This window comes from Anguilla rostrata, chromosome 1 (assembly GCF_018555375.3).
Source record: "Anguilla rostrata isolate EN2019 chromosome 1, ASM1855537v3, whole genome shotgun sequence".
Taxonomy (NCBI): Eukaryota; Metazoa; Chordata; class Actinopteri; order Anguilliformes; family Anguillidae; genus Anguilla; species Anguilla rostrata.
Window position 1 is genome coordinate 4,577,919 of NC_057933.1, and position 22,074 is coordinate 4,599,992.

Consider the following 22,074-nt stretch of genomic DNA (forward strand, 5'->3'; position numbering starts at 1 on the left):
CCCCCAGAGCCGCCTCGAGCCCCGGAGAGGCCGCCTCCAGCCCCGGAGAGGCCCCCAGAGCCGCCTCGAGCCCCGGAGAGGCCCCCAGAGCCGCCTCGAGCCCCGGAGAGGCCCCCAGAGCCGCCTCCAGCCCCAGAGGCCCCGCCTGCTCTGACCCTTCCGCGGAGGCCGCCTTCTACACCCAAGTTTCGGGCTTTACTTGCGCCTCGAGCCCCGGGGGGGCCTCCGGAGCCGCCTCAAGCCCCAGGGGGGCCTCCGCAGCTGCCTCGTGTCCCCCCTGGTGTCCCCCCCCAAAAACAAGGGTGTCGGCCGACGCGTCGTCATTTGGTATTGGGGCAGTCCGATGGCAGCCTGTTGCATACATATCACGGAGCTTGTCGCAAACAGAGCAAAGGTATGCACAAATAGAAAAGGAGGCATTGGCTGCCACCTGGGCATGTGAGAGACTGAGCTCCTACTTGCTTGGTCTCTCTTTCACGTTAGAAACCGATCACAAACCATTGCTCTCTCTCGAGCTGTAAATTTGGACGAGTTGCTACCCAGAATTCAACGCTTCCGTTTGAGATTGCTCAGATATGACTACAAAATAGTGCATGTGCCAGGCAAAGCCCTCATTACTGCAGATGCACTGTCCAGGGCACTGTTGGTGCGCACTCTCACTGAGGAGGAGAGAGAGCTAGAAGGGGAGGTTAAGGTGTTTTAAAAAAAAAAAATGTTAACAAAAGGAAGTGTATGTGTTTAAAAGATAACACTTCACAGTAGCTAGTTGTTCATTTTCAATCTGTGTCCGAGAAGGGGAGATGTAGTAATAGGCACGGTCTTGTACGCCCTAGAAAGGTTGCCGTAGTTCTATGCGCAGGTCATGTGTGAGCGGTGGAATAAAGTATGGAGTTGCAAGCATGAGTAGCTTAGAAATCATACTTCTACAAGTATCATCCTACATCCTCAGGGCGGACAGAACAGGTGATGACTCCGGTAAAACCAGAGGTGGGGGATTGTGCATTTATGTCAACAAAGCTTGGTACACGGACAATGCCATTATCGAGAGTCACTGCTCTGCTAACCTAGAACATCTCACGGTTAAGTGCAGACCTTTTTATCTGCCCAGAGAGTTTACATCTGCTGTTGTGACTGCAGCATATATACCCCCGGGCGCTAATGCTAAGCATGCTATGAAAGAACTACAGGCCGCCATTAGCAAACAACAACCTTGCTGATAATATATTTAACATATTTATATCTATCCACTGTCTATACTGTTTATAACTGTTTGTACTGTTTATACCACATTGTATTGTATTCATATTTATCATATTGTATTCATATTTATTCACTTTCATACTGTATATACTTTAGCTTTTCATTCCATATTCTATATTTATATTATACATATGTACATACACCTTACTGCACTTTACTGCTTCTTTTGCACTCCGTGCAATGACAATAAATTTGAATCTAATCTAAATGTTTAAATGTGCGCAGCATTCCAAGGCTTGCTGTAAGATTCAGTAGCCAATCAGGACTTGAATACAAGTTTTTTATAGAGTGCAAAAACCTTGATATTATTTATTTGAATTTAATTTCTTTTGTTGTTGTTGAAAACACAACATTCCAAGACTGTACATTGTTGTCAGATTATTTGTAAGACGCTGCTATGCTGTAAATAGTTGTTGATTTAAAAAAAAATGTGTGTTGAATAAATGACATTAATAACAACATTCACATTACATAGTCATATTTTCAAATCTCCAGTCAGCTTTTAGCACTGACTTCATGTAGGGCCCTATGGAATCTGTGTTATAGCTTTTTTAAATTCTCAATTCCGCCATTCCGCCCGTCATTCTGTTATCACAAACTATAGGGCCCTACCTTAATGCTGCTATCAGTCTGTCTATAGGGCCCTACCTTAATGCTGCTATCAGTCTGTCTATAGGGCCCTACCTTAATGCTGCTAGCAGTCTGTCTATAGGACCCTACCTTAATGCTGCCATCAGTCTGTCTATAGGGCCCTACCTTAATGCTGCCATCAGTCTGTCTATAGGGCCCTACCTTAATGCTGCCATCAGTCTGTCTATAGGGCCCTGCCATAATGCTGCCATCAGTCTGTCTATAGGGCCCTACCTTAATGCTGCCACAGCCTGTCTATAGGGCCATACCTTAATGCTGCCATCAGTCTGTCTATAGGGCCCTACCTTAATGCTGCCATCAGTCTGTCTATAGGGCCCTACCTTAATGCTGCTATCAGTCTGTCTATAGGGCCCTACCATAATGCTGCCATCAGTCTGTCTATAGGGCCCTACCTTAATGCTGCCACAGCCTGTCTATAGGGCCCTGCCTTAATGCTGCCATCAGTCTGTCTATAGGGCCCTACCTTAATGCTGCCATCAGTCTGTCTATAGGGCCCTACCTTAATGCTGCCACAGCCTGTCTATAGGGCCCTACCTTAATGCTGCCATCAGTCTGTCTATAGGGCCCTACCTTAATGCTGCCATCAGTCTGTCTATAGGGCCCTACCTTAATGCTGCCACAGCCTGTCTATAGGGCCCTACCTTAATGCTGCCATCAGTCTGTCTATAGGGCCCTACCTTAATGCTGCCATCAGTCTGTCTATAGGGCCCTACCTTAATGCTGCCACAGCCTGTCTATAGGGCCCTACCTTAATGCTGCCACAGCCTGTCTATAGGGCCCTACCTTAATGCTGCCACAGCCTGTCTATAGGGCCCTACCTTAATGCTGCCACAGCCTGTCTATAGGGCCCTACCTTAATGCTGCCATCAGTCTGTCTATAGGGCCCTACCTTAATGCTGCCATCAGTCTGTCTATAGGGCCATACCTTAATGCTGCCATCAGTCTGTCTATAGGGCCCTACCTTAATGCTGCCATCAGTCTGTCTATAGGGCCCTACCTTAATGCTGCTATCAGTCTGTCTATATGGCCCTACCATAATGCTGCCATCAGTCTGTCTATAGGGCCCTACCTTAATGCTGCCACAGCCTGTCTATAGGGCCCTACCTTAATGCTGCCATCAGTCTGTCTATAGGGCCCTACCTTAATGCTGCCATCAGTCTGTCTATAGGACCCTACCTTAATGCTGCCACAGCCTGTCTATAGGGCCCTACCTTAATGCTGCCATCAGTCTGTCTATAGGGCCCTACCTTAATGCTGCCATCAGTCTGTCTATAGGGCCCTACCTTAATGCTGCCACAGCCTGTCTATAGGGCCATACCTTAATGCTGCCATCAGTCTGTCTATAGGGCCCTACCTTAATGCTGCCATCAGTCTGTCTATAGGGCCCTACCTTAATGCTGCCACAGCCTGTCTATAGGGCCCTACCTTAATGCTGCCACAGCCTGTCTATAGGGCCCTACCTTAATGCTGCCACAGCCTGTCTATAGGGCCCTACCTTAATGCTGCCATCAGTCGGTCGCTGGCCCGCGCCGGGCCCCCGTCAAAAAAGACACTTGGCTGCTTGCCTGCCGGGCCCTGTCAAAAAATACTTGCCACCGGGCCTAGCAACCTTTCTGGGGGAAACCCTGTTGCGTTTCCTGAAATGAGATGTTAGGGTGGGGAGGGGAACGCGAACGTCGCAAGCAACTTGTTGGCGCTGTGGGAAAGTGTGGGAATTTCTGGGAAACACAGCGCTGGAAACCTTATGGTCCCAAGAGGGGGTTGTCTCTGCTTGCCGTGTCAGACGCACTGAATGGACGTCGCCGTGTTTGTTTTTCCCCTACCGCGACGGTTTCCTTTGTTTCCTTCCTGCGCTCTAAATACCGCCATTCTGTACCTGAACAATTGTACTTTCTAATTAGAAATTAAAATAGAAGTATGCTGTCTTTCTCTCTCTCTCTCTCAATACATTCCGGTCTCGTTTTCCTTACTGGAAAAAGTTTGCGTGTGCATTATCATTGCCACACAGGGAATAGAAAAATAAACGAAACGACCACCGCATTCCCGTAACGGAAGATGTCAAGGTCTATTTAACTAGGCAGAACAATACACAGGCACGTCACACAGCGGTGTACTGTGTTGACCTGTATTACGCTATTCTTAACTAACCCCCGGCCAACCCTTTATATATAAAGTCCTTCAACAAACTCACTTTCACTTTCCCATCATGTTATTGCCGTTTTTTTCTTTCTTTGTTTTGGGTGGGGCTGTTGTTTGTTTGCCCTCTTTTGTTTGTTTCAGTTTTTAGAAAATTGCAACGCTAAAATAAATGACAGATTACTCTTATTCATTAGAGTTTACGCACAATTTTTGTAAACCTCCTATGCTGGCCTCCCTCTCCGTGTTCGAAGCAGTTTATCTAGCTAGCTAAACAACCAAGTATTCCCAGAAAGACTCTCAGGGGGTTGCATTGTCTTTGGGTTTACTGAGAGACATAACTAGACTGTGAAACTGTTACAGAAATCAATACAAAAAAGTCCATGAATAAAGGCTCCTACATACATCGTCCTTTAACCAAAAGGACGAAGGCTACCGACTGGTAGCTAAACTAACAGATTTGCTTCATGCTAACTGAGAAAACAGCAATTCTAATGATGTACAAATTAACAATATTTACGTTCCACAATCACAATAGATGAATAAAGACTTATGAGATATCAGAAAAACTTACGGTTATGGCTTTCGATGGCTTCAATGTACAGAAGAAAAAGTTCTACCACAGAACCAGGAAGTGCCTGCACACGGAAATGGAAACAGTACTGAAATCTTCTGTGCTATTTTTCCATTGGCTGAACAAAAAAAAAAAAAAGAATTTTTTTTTTCTTAACTTTTGATTGGGTGGGCAAGACGCACCGCACCCACCCCTGTCCATAGCCACCATTGGCCATGGTGGTGATACTCTGTTGAACAGTTGTGTCGCAGTTGGAAAAAACTGCTTGCAGTTTAACCCTCCTGTTATGTTGCGGGTCAAATTGACCCTTTTTAAAGTTTGAAAATCTAGGAAAAATACTTAAAATTATTTTTTCAGTATGAAACTTCTTCTACTGGCCTTAATTAGTGTAATCAACATTTTAAATGAAAATGGTTCATTTCATGTATTTGCAAACCCCCCCTGTATTGGGATTGACCCGGGAACATTTTTGCTGTACCTAAAAAATGAACAGAACAGGAGGGTTAACTTCTTGCCAGCAGCGGGAGGCATTCGGCCACAATGTGAACCGACCTCAGGAGAGACAGGCAGCACACAGCTTGGTAAATGGTAAATGGACTGCATTTATATAGCGCTTTTATCCAAAGCGATTTACAATTGATGCCTCTCATTCACCCATTCACACACGCACACTCGCACACCAACGGTGAAAGGCTGCCATGCAAGGTACCAATCAGCTGGTTGGGAGAAATTAGGGGTTAGGTGTCTTGCTCAGGGACACTTTGACACTCCCAGGGCAGGGGATCGAACCTTACCTCCTGAGCTATGTCGCCCCTATGCTGATGGGGCAAAGATCTACAGCAGGGCTCTGGTACACCCTGCTCTTTCCCTGATCCAGGATCAGTCTACACAGCTTAAATCCTCTTTTAAAAATCTGAAAATACCCCAGCGATAAACAGAGAAGTGGGGCACTGCATGTCTGGCTTTTACACTGAAATAAATAACAGCTGATATTTAGCTGAGTTCTCATAAGGCACTGTGACTTCATTGATTTCATGTTTACCTGTGATTCGCCATGATCATACCTGATCACATGACTCTTTCCCCTGAGCAAACACACCTAGGAGAGGATCATGGGTAATACTCTATCTTTGGATGTCTCTCTGTCTTCCCCACCACTGTCCCGACCATCTCCTCTTCCTCTTTTCTCTCCACCCTGGTCTCAGCTCCACATCCCTCTCTCTACACACATCTACACCTTTGTTCTTCTTCTTTATCTTCATCATTGTCTACTACTTCTTTGTCTTCTTCATCTTCATCTTCCTCTTCACCTTATCCATTGTATTCGTCTTCTTATTCATTGTATCTTCTTCTTTGTCTTCTTCATCTTCAGTGCCATCTCCTCAAATTATTCTGCATTTATTGATTAACCAGCCATTCTTTTCCCCTGACGCAGAGGGTGATTGGCAGCTTATGTTGACAGCTCATGTTGTTCTGTGTTAAACAGTGTTCATACGGCTGGATAACTGTTCAGGTGGCCCAGGGTGAGCACCTTCCTCCAGGTTACAGTGCCAGAGGCCTGTTGCCTGGGAGACTGATTCCATAGAAACTTTGGTACACGACAGCCATAGTCATCTGCTTTCCTGCTGTCTCCACCCTCCAGCCCACCCCCCCCACCCCCTCCCAATTCAGATTGTGAACACAACACATCAACGAACCAAAAAAATAAAATAATAATAATAATTATTATTATTATTATGTGTATATATATATATATATACATATAAAACCCTTCTTTACTTTTTCAATTTATAAATCATAAACCTATAAAAGCATTACATTGTAGACCGCCGAGCCGGCAGGTGGAGGATGAGCTTTCCTTCCTCTCGAGATTTCTTCCCTTTGGGGAGTTATTTCTCACCACTGTTTGAGCATCTCTCTCCCCGCTTGGGGAGTATTTTTTTTTGTTTTTGTTTTTACCTCACTTGCTGTCTCTTTGGGGGTTCAGGCCTGGTTTTTACTTCTCCCTCTGCTACTGTGTAAAGCGTCTCATAGGCAGTTTGCCTGTAGAAAGCGGCGCGCAAATAAAATTTATCTGACCTGATTTGATCCAACAACCTTTAAAAAAAGGTGTTCTTAGGAGTCAGAATCGATACCGTATCAAAAAACACGACTATAAGCAAAATGGTCCGCAAAACCTACGCCTCACCGTTTTATATGCCAGTGTTGAAAAGTCAACTTTGTTCAACTTTGGAAATTAGGTTTGACCTGAGACCCCAGAAGATCTGCTGAAAACAACAGCATCACAGCATTTCCATCGTCGCCGCCTGGGGAAAAGGAAGTCGAACACAATAACAATGAGAGGGAGGGGAGAGCATGCAAACAGAGAGGTCAGGGTGGGGAAAGACCAGGGGCCTACATTACCCACAAGCGTGGTTTTTCAATGGTAATCAAATCAGTGTCGGGTTGATGTGCTATATTGATGGTTTTTTTTTTTTGATCTTGTACTGTGTGTCATGATTTAAGTAATGTATAATGTCGCCATTAATAAGGGATTTAATTTCTAAAATGTCTCATTTCATGATCATACCCAAGAAAACAGGTGCCAACCATATATTTGACTGGTTTTAGCTAATCAAAGTGCTTTATTACAGCTAAAACCTGGACGCTCAGTGAACCTACAGTAGCTACCACCACTGCACTCCACGCTCTAGGGTATGATTTTAACATTGTGGACACACACACTCACACACACACACACGCACACACACACGCACGCAGACACACAGACACACACACACACACACACCTGAGAACAGGCAATCAGGCAATGCACTTTTCTACAAACATATTAGAGTGAAAGTTTGTACTTCTGATTCTCTGATTACCCCAATAGAGAAAACGAGCACTCCTAAAAAAGTTCAACACGGAAAGGGGAACCATTGCTTCTTGAATCTCAGTTGATCGAGTGACTAATCATCCAAAAGTTCTCAAATGACTATATCCAATACATACATGATTTTATTCTTGGACATTCATTTAAATTAACATACAATATCTACAAAAGAATTACATCTCTTAAGTTGTTCACAATAGCATTGTGAGTAAATTTATTGCAATTAAATTTATAAATAAATTACCTGAATTCAGTGGGAGCCATTTTATAAACAGACACATCACAGGTCTTGTCCTTTTATAACAGAGTTGCATCCAGTAGTTATGGGCTTCAACCAGTACTGAATATTTATTTATCTTGACATTACAGATATTAAATGTATCAAGCCCTTTGGAATCAATTTTACATATATAAAATGACGGTACTGCAAAAAAAAAAAATTAAAATACTGCATATCAGAAAGAAAGAAAAAAAAACATTACAGAAAATTTTGAAAAAAAAAGAGGAAAATGAAGTTCAAAAATAATATAAAAGACAACACAATGTAACATATACACAGTACTGGACAGGTGAGGGGTCTGTACATAAGAGTGCTGCACTTAGACGGTGGTGGCCATTCGTACAGCTGGGGGAGACACCTCATAGGGGAGTGTGGAGGACCGCTCTGATGGGGCCTGGGGGGTGGAATAAACAGATTAAATGAACAGGCGGGGGGGGGGGGGGCCTGTACCTTTGGCGCCATCTGGTGTCTGAAACCAAAATGGCACCCATTGGAACTAAGGTCATAAACGCATGAAATGAGTGTCCACTGATTACTTCAGAGAATACCGTAAAATATGAATGCATAAAATATGAGTACACTGAAGCGCTTTTGATCTGGAAGCAGATGACCGACAGCTGTGATTGTCCTGCAGATCTCAGTCATTTTGGTACACATCGTCATCATATGAAGGTTGTCTCTTCATTTCCTGATACTTCAAAGCACACACACACACACAAAAGCAAACAAACAAACAAAAAGAAAATTAGCACAAATATACAGCAGAAAATGTCTTCCCAAAAATGCTGGGAGACTTCGTCTGGATAAGGAGCATGTGCATTGCGGATTTTCACACAATAGTATTGTCCAGAGGTGGAAAGTCCAGGGGTCAGAGAGAAAAAGTCCTGCCCTGTCCTACCTACAAGCTCAGCCAGCTGATTTCACCAATTAGTTCTGCTTCCTGGTTGAAGAATTGTGCTAATTTGCAAATCCATGTGATTGGAACAAAATAATCGGGGAGACCTTTTACTACCTGGACCTGGGTTTTCCACCTCTGGTTTTGTTGTTTTGCAGACGATGTGCCCACTGGGCACGTTTTGAAGTGTGCACATATACACATTCATGCTGACATTTCTATTAATATCATTTAACAGACTTTCTTGTCCTGAGTGACTTTAAAAATTATAGGACAAGACAGCTTCATACCCATGTTTTCAGCAAGCAAAAACTCCAATGACTCCTGTCCACATAAGTTCCACAGACATTGTCTAATTTGACAGCTTTCATGAAATACGTTCCACGTGTCATGACTGCATGAATGGAAAATATCCGTAACACTTCGCCTTTCCTTGATTTTAAAAATCAATGTCTAATGGCTAACCTTTACATCCATTCATCCACCCATTATCTGTACCCGCTTATCCTGAGCAGAGCGTATCCCACCGTGCATTGGGCGAGAGGCAGGAATACACCCTAGACAGGCCACCAATTCATCACAGGGCCTTTTAAATCCTTTCCACAAAGTACCAAAATCCTCAAGACACGTTCATTATGCAAGAGATGTGTGAAAGTGTCTTTTGAAGGATGCACTGTACCCTGGGTGCGTCTTCCACCTCGTAGATGCTCTCTGGCAGTGCATGGGCAGGAGGGCATGCTGTTATATTTGAGTACAAACTGTCAATCTTCACTTCCTCCTCTCCAGCACATTTCACTTCTTTTAGGGAAAGGTCTGCGTGTTTGGGGCGCCTGTCACAGAGAGGTGGAGGTGGAGAGGGGGAGGGGGAGGGGGAGGGGGGGAGGATGGGGAGGGAGAAAGAGAGAGGGGGGAATGAGAGAGAGGGAGGAAAACGAAGAGGGGGAGAGAGGGGGAAGGAGAGAGAGGGGGGACAACGGAGAGGGAGAATGGAGAGAGGGAGGGGGAGGGAGAGAGAGGGAGGGGTGAGAGAGAAAGTGAGAGAGAAGGAAATAGAGTGAAATAAAAGGAAGTTAAGCTAAAAGGAACAGCACTTTGGTAAAAAAAAAAAAAGACATGCAACATTTGCTTGCATTCTGGATAAGCGACTGAATTTGTAGAATTAATTTTTTGTTTAAACGCACAAAAATCCTGGTATCATCTTAATTTTCCCCATGTAAATAAATGACCTTTGTGCAAGAATTAAATTCATTAAGCATTATGACACTATCAGAATTAAAGTTACAATCTCGAAGATTTCCGTTTCGTTCTCTTTGGCGGTGCCAATGGCGAGAAGCGGTAATTGCAGGTGTGTTTTTGTACCTCACTTCCCATAGACCAAACCGGACCCAACCAGTGTCGCCTGTGTGACGTCAGTCAGTTGGCACCTGGGCTACGCCAACTATTACACTTATTATTTACTGAATAAAAAATGGTTGTTATACAACAACGCTATGTACATACTCATTCATTGTCTAACATTAGACTAACTTAAGATGTCTTTACACTGCTGAGCTGGGTTAAAATGCTGCAGCAGACCTGGGGTAGAATTAGTGATGATCAATTTCCACAAACGTTCTTTATCCACCTTTTGCTCGGTATGAACATCTTTACACTGCAGAGAAGAATTCGCGGGATTCGCTGTGGCTCGTGCAATTATGTATCTCGTGCACAATGAACAGTCTTTTTCGTGAATGATTGTTGTGTGATATTTCTGAAATATCAAGGCTGTAGGAACATATGAGGAAGCATAATAAAATAACAACGCTAAACCATACTGCCGTATTCTTTTATTTAGTTTTCTCCGGCTTGACATCTTTACACAGAAATCAGACCCGGCTCTGCTCCACCTATACCCCGGCTTTATTGCGATCAATATATTGATGAACTTGATGGCAATGTAAATAACGGTAACGTTAAAGTCAGTTCAGATCAATGATTCGCAACGAGACGAAACGGTTTTAGAATGTTGCAGAGAAAATTGCAGCGGTGTGAACTGGTTAGTTGCAGAGCGTCTGAAGCAGAGACTGTAAAAAATAGCCGTTGCCTAGGGTCTCAAAAGACCCACCTTGTCAAATCGCCAAGTGCAGTTTTAGAACGTTTACAATCAGACGTCTTGGAATTTTGCAAGTTGCATCCAGTCTCGTTGCGAATCATAGATCTGAACTGGCCTTGGCTTTAGTTAGCTACACTGCAACGTTGCAACAAGGTAGCATTGCATTCGAGAGACGGTTTGCGAGGTCGGTACCGGGCGGTAGCGTTAGCTAGCGTTTTTTCTTAATTGTTAGCTGACATTAGATTGTGTTAATTACATTAGCTAGCTAGCTAACGCAACGTTACCTGCTATGAGAGATGGATACTGTGCACAACGTTGTCTAAACTAATGTTGCCTTTCTTGACATGGTCCGGTAGCTAGCGTCAGCTGTGCAAATAGCTTAATTTATAGCGTAATTTAGTAATGTTACATTGTCATCAAATGTAATACGAAATCTACATCAACAAATAATATGACCTCTCATGTTACACAAAAAATTTATTAGGGTTCCATAACCCGCTGCCTTTCTCTGTTATTGTAACGCTAGCAGACACCGGAAAAAACAGTACGCCGCTCACACACAAGTGAGTTGAAGAGCAAGCCTGTTGCGTCCACCTACCCTCTCTGGCGGACCAACCACTGATGGGTGATGGAAAACGCGTCACTAACTATGCGCCGCTTGTGATTTTTTCCCGGGAATGTCACCACAGACACCCAGTTCTATAATCATAAATAATAATAATAATAATAATAATAATAGGCTCAATCACCATTGTGTTACCTAACTCAGCGATAGATAGTGACTTAACTGAAATTTATTTTAATGAAAATCTTCGAGATTATTACTTTAAAAGCGCCTTGGTATAAATCTTGAATTAACTCTTGCTCACTACAGACTCCTAGATTAATGCACTGCAATTGTAATACTGGGCATATAGCCTGTTTCTGCAAATAAAATGACCTCAAAAGTCTCCGTTAATATATGCTTAGATTTCAAGTAATCCGTTTAAATGAGCAAGCCATTTATGCGAGTATAATATGAGTATTCAAGTTACTATTACCCAATTAAAGTGACACACAGTGCATACAGTGACAGTTAAGCAAATGGGTAAATTTCAAACGTACCTTTTAGTGCGTTTACAATATAAAAATGCTCCCAATAGAAGACATATGAGCACAGCTCCACCGATTGCTCCAAGGACAATTCCCCACTTTCCAAAGTGCTCCACTGTCAGAAATACAGGCATCATCATCTTTATTATCAGCCATGGCAACAGTAGTCACAGTAACAGGAACCCAAACTCTTTGAGTTTGACACGCATTTTGAGGCTGTGAAGTATAAAGATTAGGAAAACTGGGCTTGCAGCTGAGAGGTTGCCATTACATTACCATATATGTTAAATGAAAGACTGAGCTTCAGTCAAAATGTCGAAACTTCCTCAATTCAGTTCAGCAAAAACAAACCATACATATGGGTACTGCACACACACAAAAACAAATGATTCACACTTCTAGTGTTTAACTAATAATAACATCATGTGGTAGAGGCCCACAGTAGGGGACTTTTGGGATGTTAAAGTTAAGGTTTCACACCCAAGTTTTTGCAGACTCTGGTATGTAGACACAGTAAGCTCCATAATTATATAAATGGTTAAACATACCACTTAGCACTGTAAGGGCAATAATAAAAAGGTGTAAAACATATGGAATGGTTGCAAATTTGCCAGGAAGAGGAAGCAAGTGCATGTTGTCCCCACGAATGGTGAGGAAGATGGGGAGGGAGGCCATTAATAACCCAAGGATCACTGTTTAAGAATTGCAGAGATTAGTTTGTTTCTTGCATTCAACAAGTTAAAAAAAACAAAACATAAAATGGTATCTCCATACCAACTGACTCTTTGGAAGGGTGGCACGAAGACAGCCCTTACTGAGCACAATAAACAAAACCAAGAATCTGGAGCTTGCCAAACCTCTTTGGAATTATGACTGGAAGAGGACGCTATTGTCAGATGAGACCAAAAATGAACGTTTTGGCCACACGCATTTATTTACTTCCTTAAAAATGCAGTCAGACTATACTTCTTTAACTGACAAATAAATTGCAGCACTTCCTGTTTAGTACCACAACTGTACTCACAGATAAATTGATGTTTATCGAACCTGTGTTATGAAGTTGTTCCACTGACCTACGTCGCTTTGGATAAAAGCATCTGCCAAATAAATGTAATGTAACGTATTGTAATGTTGCAGTGTATTTATAAGATCGTTAAGTTGCAGTGTATTTATAAGATCGTTAAATTGCACATAAGCCATTAACTCACCGTTAATCAATCCAGTTCTACCCAGACTTAAGTAACACATTCGCACATTCGAGCACTCTGTCCCTGTAACTGCAATCATAAAAATACTCAACAGTCTTTGCACTTGTCTCACAATGTGAACTGCTATAATGTGTATATTATCGTGAGCTCAATTCAATGCAAGGTGCAGATGTCACCCGGGCTCATTTCCCTAGCCTTCCACCTCTTTTCCCTAGCCTTCCCTTGATGTTTGTCTTCCCCCTCTCACACCCCCTTCTACCACCACTGCACCACCCCTGCATTTTCTGCATTTTTTTTCCTGCATTGTATGATTCATTGTATGTATTCATGTATTGTAAAGCATCTTTGAGACCATGAAAAGCGCTATATAAAATAAATGTATTATTATTATTATTGTTATTATTATTATTAAATGAGCCAACTGAGGGACTGACATCATTAAAGTGCGTTTTTTTTTGTGCTAGCCACACTCGCCTGTGATAGGTAGCAGGTAGAAGTCGTCTCCGTGCTCATTGGTGGCATTGCAGTAGAAACGGTGGCCCCCGTCTCCCATTGGTCCAGTGAGGACAGACCTTAGGACCCGCCCACTGAGCGTGGACGACGTGTTGCCGCTCTCATTAGTGGAGGAGCCCACAGAGGACCAGGTGACCTTCGCTGGGGGGCTGGAGTCCACAATGCACTCACACCTCCACTGCCCGTTACCCAGGGTGCAACTGGAGTTCCAGAGAATAAGAGGGGCATCTGGAAGAGACACAGACAGACATGCGTGCACATCCTGAAAGGGTAAAGAGATGCACGCTAAAAAAAAGGGTTTGAAACATACACATAATAAACATGTACACAGGAGCCCTTCATGGATGTTCAATCCCACAACGCACTGCTGCGGGTCTGTGAGTCAGGGGGTCTCAGAATAAATCATCTGAGATAAGATCATTTTCAAAACTTCATTTGATAAAACTTTTTTAAAATTTATTTTTAATTGAAAGTCATTTTCAAACAATAACTGTAAAACATAAGAGGACCCCCTTTCTGCAACAACAATGTTAAATGCAAGACTGAGCTCCAGTCAAAATGCTGATACTTCCTCAATACAAACCAAACCAGCAAAAACAAACCATACATATGGGAACTGCACATACAAAAACACCTGTTATGATTCACACCATAGGTGTTAAAGTTAAGGTTTCACACAAGAGATTTTTGCAGACTCTGGCCTGTAAATAGATGATGAGTCATGAATGCACTTTTGCGTCATGTCCTTACGAACCGGGATACTCAAATCTGGCCCTCAAAATCAGTAGCCCTGCTCTATACACTTGCCCTATGTGTCTTACACAGGGCCCTAAATCAGGGGTCTCCAATGCTGTCCAAAAAGGGCCGGTGAGGGTTCAGGTTTTTGATGTAGTCCAGCGCTACATCATCTGATTCTACAAATTAACCAATCATGATCTTCAGTCAAGACCTTGACAAGTAGAGTCAGGGGTCTTATGATGGGTCCCTGTGTATTATAAAATGTACGCAGGCACATCATCATAACTGCACTGGCCCACATTGCCCCTGGCCATAGCCCATTACTGCAATTGCATAGCCATTCCCCAACAAAATGCACTCGCCCACGTAATCTCCCAAAATGCACTTCAGTCGAGAACTTAGAGAAATAGAGTCAGGTGACTTTAGTGCTGGGCTCATACAAAAAAACCCACACCCACGCCAGCCCCCTTTCGGATAGGACTGGACACCCCCTGCCCTAAACTGAGAGGTCAGAGAGAGGGACGCGCTTACACTCCACGTTGACCGACGTGACGGGGGAGCTGGACTCGCCCATCTGGTTCCGGGCGGTGCATCGATAGGGTCCGGAGTCTCTGGCCACGGGACGGACCGACAGCTCGCTGGACTCCTCCGCCAGCCCGATCTCCTGCCCGTCCCGCCCCAGGTACCAGCGGTATCCCGACGCCGGTGGGTAGCCCTGTCCAGTGCAGGACAGGGTCACCCCCTCTCCCTCACGGGGGCGGGACGGGTGCTGGGTCACCATCACATTAGAGAGAGGCGCTGAAACAAAAGAAATATGTATTTAGAAACTGTGTCGAAAATTGCATGGTGTTACTTTTAAATGTTTGTGTATTTTAAATATCCCTTTAAATAACTCTTAAAGAACTTATATAGTGCATGCATGTGTGTTTTTGTGTCTGAGTATGCATGCATTATGTGTGCACGTGCACATGCATGTGCATGAATGTGTTCATATGCATGTGTGTGCATGTGCATGTATGCAGGGGCGTGGTTGTGTTCATGTGCGTGTGTGTGTGTGTGTGCGTGTGCGTGTGCGTGTGTGGTTGTGTTCATGTGCGTGTGTGTGCAGGTACGCGTGTGTGTGTGCGCCTGTGCGTGCGTGTGCGTATGCGTGTGTGTACACATGTATGTGCGTGTGTGTGTACATGCGTGTGTGTTTGTATGCATGCATGTGAGCTGCGTGTGCATGCATGTATGTGCGTGTGTGTGTGTGTGTGTGTGGTGCATGTGTGTGTACACGTGTATGTCTGCGTGTGCGTGTGTGCATGTGTGCGTGCGCCTGTGTGTGCGTGCGTATGTGTGTGCCCGTGTGTGTGTGCGCCTGTGCGTGCGTGTGCGTATGCGTGTGTGTACGCATGCATGTGCGTGTGTGCGTGCATGCGTGTGTGTTTGTATGCATGCATGTGAGCTGCGTGTGCATGCATGTATGTGCATGTATGTGCGTGTGTGTGTGTGTGTGTGTGGTGCATGTGTGTGTACACGTGTATGTCTGCATGTGCATGTGTGCGTGCGTGCGTGTGTGTGTGTGTGTGTGTGTGTGTGTGTGTACGCATGCATGTGCGTGTGGGAGGCAGTCACACACACCTTTCACATACACCCTGAGGAGGCGCTCCTTCTGGCCGTGCTGGTTGCTGGAGACGCAGGTGACGCTCACCTGCTCGGTGGCGGCTTTGCCGGCCCACTCTCCCCTCACCGTGTGCACGCTGGTGGTGCTGGGCTGGGCGGGGCTGGCCTCCTGGGTCACCCCGTCCACCCTCCACTGCAGGGAGGCCGAGGGCCTGGCCGTAGCCTCGCACCAGCAGCTCACAGCCCCAGCATAGAAGGAGCACCCCGAGGCCTCGGATATGTTGGGCTGGTCTGGAGGGGAAGCAGAGGCCTGGGTTCAGACAGCAGCAGCAGCAGCCTTCACTTTCACCAGGGGGTGGAGCCAAGGGGGTACATCAGGGGAAAGGGGTGGAGCCAAGGGGGTACGTCAGGGAAAGTGGTGGGGCTAAGGGGGTACATCAGGGGAAATGGGCGGAGCTAAGTGGTACATCGAGGAAGAGGCAGAGCCAAGGGGCTATGTCAGGGGAAAGGGGTGGGGCTAAGGAGATATATTTGGGGAAGGGGTGGAGTTAGGGGAGTATAACAGAGAAAGGGGTGGAGCTAAGAGCTTATAACACGGAAAGCTTTCCCAGGCACTACCGAGTCTAGGGGGCCCATAGAGGTGGGGTGTGTATGTTTGTGAAAGAGGACCGCTTGAAAAAGAGATGACAGTAAACACACACACACATACACACACACACACACACACACACTCACACACACACACACACACACACACACACACACTCACGCACACACACATACACACTCACTCACACACACACACACACACACACACACACACTCACACACATACACACACTCACACACATACACACACACACACACACACACACACTCACACACTCTCTCACACACACACACACACACACTCACTCACACACACACTCACACACACACACACACACACACTCTCCACACACACACACACACACACACACACACTGTAATCCCATAATCCCAAAGACACAAAGTACGCACACTCTTGGATGACTTCAAAGTCAGGCGAGCTGCCACTCCCCGCGCTGTTGCTGGCTTTGCAGCGGAACAGGTTCTGGTCGCGGCGCAGATTTGTTGCTGTCATGTCCTTAGAGGTGGCCTCCAATAGCTTGGGCTGGCCTTGATCCACAAAGTACCACTGGAAGGAGGTCGCAGGGGGGTTGGCCTGACTGCTGCAGGACAGGGACACGCTTCCACCAGGTGGAAGTGCGTTTGGGGGTCCATGGACACTCACAGATTTCGGGGGATCTGGGGAAAGGATAACAAAAATGTGTAATTGGGCCAATAGGGATGCCTGGTCGGCCCACAGGTAGAGGGTACCAATGTTTGGCTGGCATTCTGGTGGAGCATTGCTGGAATGTTGCTGGGATGTTGTGACTGGCAAAATTAGGGCACACAACTATATAAATAAAACATTTTTTTTTAAATTTATTTTCTCCATTATTCCACATGAAATTTTTCTTTTGCCTGATAGTGCTTTGGTAAGTGGTATGCTTTATGCTCAGGTTGCGGTAACCATGGCAACTCACAGGTAACATGGAGCACAATCTCTCTGCTGGCTGTCCGGCCCCCAGGATGTGTGACATCACACACCACGCCCCTCCCATGGTCCACCGAGTTCACTTTCCAGGACGTCTCCACGGAGATGCGCCAACGCCCCGCCTCTTCCTTATTGTGGCTCCAACTGAGCGCCCCCCTGTGGTTGCGGAAGGAGACGGAAGGGGGGGAAGGGGGGCAGGTGTGGATGACATCACAGGACAGTCTCACCACATCCCCCTCTGTTAGGTCACTGCGCAGCACCCTTATCTCCGGCTGAGGCGCGTTCTCTGCGGATAAAACAAATCGCGCACATGCACATTTAAAGTGATAGGGGTTTGTCTTCACCAACACAACACACTTGGTAGCCAAAAAAAAATTATAAAAATGAAATAAAGATTAAAACAATTTGTAAGTCAAGATGCAATTCAGCATGTTTGGGCATTCCAACATGTCGAGAAAACGCGGGGGAAAAACAGAAGGGAAAAAGAGTTTAATCACAACTGCTGGTTTATTATTTTTTTATGTACCTGTAACCTTTAATGTCACCGTCTGATCATAGAAGTAGCCGTCCAACTGATTTGGCGTAATCCACACATAGATCTTCTCAGCGTTATGTGTTTCTCGTGTCGGGTTGATTTTGAGACTGCAGTTCCCCTTTCTCGCTCTGCCAATTAACTCCGTGCTGTCACGAAACTTATCTATGACGTTCCCCGGTTTGGATTCGCTGTATACCAGCGGGTATCCACGACTGACGTACTGGTACCAAGTGACTTCAACGGCCTCGTTAGCGATCGGGGGAGTGAAGGAGCAAGGAACGACGATGCAAGACCCGACCGGAGCGGACATCTGGTTAGGAATCGTCACTGACCACGGCTGTCCAGCCGCAGCCACACTCCAAACCGCCAGACCTGTTCAAAATAACAGAGACAGAAGAATTGCAATGCGGTAGGCTAAACACCCAAGGTCATAAATATCCTTTTCATATTTTTACGATGGGTAATATTGATATATGTTTTTTTTTTTGCTATGTACACAGTATTATCTGGTCATCGCTGTCTAATATTCAGCCAATTAAGCACTTTCCCCATTACATTTATGGGAGAGTGCTACAACAACACAAAAACATCTGGTGGTGATTTTTTTAAAACAAGCACCACCATCAGAGAGAGAGAGCAGTCCATTGTCATCAGGAAACTTCAGTTCACCTCTATGACCTAATTTAAAACTTTCGTTGTTACCTTTGATTTCCTTCCATTTCTGTGACTGATTTCTATTATTATTTCACTGCAGCCTTCGTAAAATCCACAGTAAATTATCCCAGTGAACGTTTTTGTGTTGAAAAGTCGGTGTTAAGTCCGTAAAACGCCCTCTTGGTGTTCAGGTTTAAATCCGACTACATTTGGTTGAAAAGTGAAAGGACGTAGCCAGGACATTTTCTGGTAAAACTTGAGCTGTATTGGGGTTAACCTAAAAATGGTGAGCTATTGTTAGTGAATCAAAAATTACATACAAGAACCCGGGCTGATCTGCGCAGTTCAGTACAACTAACAATCACTCACAAGTAAAGACAATGCATCCAATCGCTCTCCTAACACTCTCCAAGCATTCCCAAGACACACTCTAAAATCCCCTGGGGCCACAGCTTCTTTTATCAATTTTTGCTAACTCCTCCTGTTGTGGAGCTTAAATTTAGTACTTCCCACTTTTTGACACCATTATTTCCCAATTCTTTGACACCAATATTTATGAGCCCCTTCCTTCTTCATTTAAAAAAAAAAAATGCTGGCGCTCATCTCCCACATGAATCTCCCTCCCCCTTCTATCACAAATCATATATTCTGACGATACATTTGCGTATAAGGCAGAAGCTTCCTGTCATGGTTCTGTGTTCCTGTCTGTGTTTTCCCTGTTGGGCCGCCAGATGGCGGCACTTCTGTTTTGTGTCCTGGTCCCCCTGTGTAATTGTAGGATTGTTCTCAATTGTCCTATTATTGTTTGCTGGTTGTCTCGTTTTCCCTTCCCTCTCTGTGGCCTGATTGTTCATGGTGCCCTCCTGTGTCTCGTCAGTGTCTGTTCTATTTAAGTTTCCCTCTTCCTTGACTCAGGTGCTGGATCCTTGGTTGTGTCTGTGCGTATGCCTCTACTCATGTACCTGCTCCATGTGTTCCTGCCCATGTTCTGGTTTCCTTGTTTTTTTGGATTTTCTGGATTTTCTTTGTTCCTGTGTTGTTTTGAAGTTTTCCTTCGTTTGTTGAGAGTTACCCTGCGAGGCCTTTTGTTACCTTTTCCTTAAGTAAAGTCTTTTCTGATCTTTTGGAGTTTTGAGTTTGTCCCCCTCTGCGTTTGGGTCCAAACCCCCCACGCACCCTGACATATCCGTTCGTTCTACGTATATGCTTGCGTACAATGCTTAATTCGCAGGGCAGAAACTGTGTGTATATTACGTGTTTGTTCTAATTGCACGTTTTTAACATGAAGCACTCACTGCTGCAGGTTGTTAATCTTATGGCTCAGGTTGACCTTTGTCCACTCTGCATCCTCCCTCCTTTGCTAGCCGTATGATGCATCATGGAGGTGGCGGCTAGTGCTCTTGAATACATTCCTTTCCCATATACATTGGGCTTGTGCTTTTTGAGTACATATTTATTTCCCACACTATAGCGTCCAAAAATATCTTATGCACTCACGGCTCTCTTGAAACACCGCGGCCAATGCATTTTCACACATTTTAAGACGGAAACCGCAAAAGATAGGTTGCGGTATTTTAAGCCCCCACCCTCAAGGAAGCTAGCACATGCTTCCTCCTGCCAGTGCAGTGGACTGTCCATCAAGGTTAACATTTTATCTGAACTGCAATAACTATATAAAATATATCTTACTTTTTAGAACGTACACATGTTGAAAGCCACAGGTAAAGGCTAAAGATAAAAACAATCAAATTCAGAATACCCAATGTTACAAATGCAATTTCCTGTATTTTGAAAATACAAAATACATGTATTTTATCTAGATATATTTTCTGGCTCCAGTATTTTGGTATTTTATTTTGATGCATTTAGTTGAGGGGTATTTTGTATTTTGTAACAAGATACAATTTGATGTATCTTTGCCCATCTCTGCCTGCACCCACACTCGCCCTTGATACACCTGCCCCAAGGGTGCCAACTCTTACTCTTAATTATTCAATTAGTGTATGTACTGTACACTAGTTGTCCAGGAAGCTAAGGTAAGCTAAATGACCTTTGGTATCCACGTATTGTCGCTTTGGATAAAAGAGTCTGCCAAATAAATGTAATGCAATTAGCTGCAACAAAAACCAGCACACACAACCAGCTGCCCTGGGCTAGAGTTGCACTCAATGCTTACGCTAGTACTTACATCTATACTTAACTGAACAACCCCTCATTATCCCTGCAGTTTAATCACCAAGATCCATAAATGCAAGCAATTCCAATTGGCGTATGTTACAGTACCTTGAATGACACTGCAAAGAACAGATGATCTCCTGAAGGAACCCATGAGCTCTGTATCTAACGTAAGAAAAAGACACTGACTTCATGGGTCAAATGTAACAAAACAAAAAAAAAAAAAATAGAAACAGATGTGATTATTTACTGGATGAAAATGATTTTAGACTGTCTGGCAGCAGAAGAAAGAGGTACTAATCCCTGGTGTTTTATCAAATGTACAGTTTGAAAAACTGTTACTTCGAGGTTCAACTTTGAAGACACATCATTTTATGCAGTTGATTGCTACATGACAAACATTCATTTCCTCAGAAAGATACTTTTAATTAGTTGAAAAAAGACACCACATAAGTCACTTCCTCTGTCAAACCAATTGACATACCATCACATTCAGAAATATTATGAGTAGCCGAGCGATAAATATAACGTTCTGTGTTACGAACCTGCAGGATCTTGAAGTTGTCGTCTTGCTTTTGAGAAGTGCGTGTGGTTTGCACGGGTCACGCACAGTGCTGCGTTCCTCTTTCAGAACGTCAGGACTGATGCAGAGCTGAAGATTATCTTCTGCAGGGCATGACTACTACGACACAAAACCGTGACCTCAGATAGCAATGAATTAATCGCTGCGGCCAGCTCTAGTCTTTACACCACCCTAGGAGAGATTGGGGAGGGGGGGTTAGCTCATACCCTCATCCCCAGCCCTAGATAGATCCCCCACCCCACCCCACCCCCCTCTTCTAGACAGTATTGTGCATTTTATTTTATTTATTTTAATGTTGGAATGTAGTTCAAAAATCCGGTGATTCCTATGAACACTTGTTTTGTAAACTAATGCAAAATGGAGATGGTACACTGGGTAGGGCGATCAAATTAAGTTCTCTGCATGAGAAAATATGACCTCACTTAAACTGGGCGAGGCTTATTTTTGGTCTGTGAGGAGTTGCTGTTTGGGGGGGGGGGGAGGGGGGCTGGCCGGGGTTTTCGGTAGGAAGAACCGCCTCACACCCTCATTCATCCGCTCATTGTTATTCCCATGACAGTACTCAAGAAGTAAACAAGGAGGGTTCTACTGTTCCATGTCGATGTTTTAAAATCAAAAATTAGCACACA

At 44.5% G+C, this 22,074-nt stretch overlaps 1 protein-coding gene across 10 annotated transcripts; it reads right to left on the reverse strand.

The window, feature by feature from the left end:
• Nucleotides 1–7,222: 7,222 nt before the first annotated feature.
• Nucleotides 7,223–21,614, reverse strand: LOC135233509 (hemicentin-1-like). 10 transcript variants are annotated; one of them, XR_010323915.1, is made up of 12 exons: nucleotides 21,408–21,614; nucleotides 20,971–21,027; nucleotides 18,025–18,405; nucleotides 17,488–17,784; nucleotides 16,940–17,206; nucleotides 15,938–16,210; nucleotides 14,846–15,112; nucleotides 13,538–13,804; nucleotides 11,868–11,970; nucleotides 9,351–9,501; nucleotides 8,356–8,464; nucleotides 7,223–8,170 (listed from the first exon to the last, which is right to left on the reverse strand). XR_010323915.1 is itself a non-coding variant. In XM_064297426.1 (11 exons), exons 2-11 carry the CDS (start codon nucleotides 21,014–21,016, stop codon nucleotides 8,414–8,416), a joined length of 2,103 nt encoding a protein of 700 aa, XP_064153496.1. In that variant the 5' UTR covers nucleotides 21,017–21,027; nucleotides 21,408–21,614; the 3' UTR covers nucleotides 8,222–8,413. The 10 variants fall into 10 exon arrangements, 6 of the variants coding, with proteins under 6 accessions (XP_064153496.1, XP_064153414.1, XP_064153243.1 ...); XR_010323879.1 differs by having other exon boundaries at nucleotides 8,356–8,470; nucleotides 21,408–21,613; XR_010323875.1 differs by having other exon boundaries at nucleotides 8,325–8,470; nucleotides 21,408–21,613.
• Between the last annotated feature and the right edge of the window lie 460 nt (nucleotides 21,615–22,074).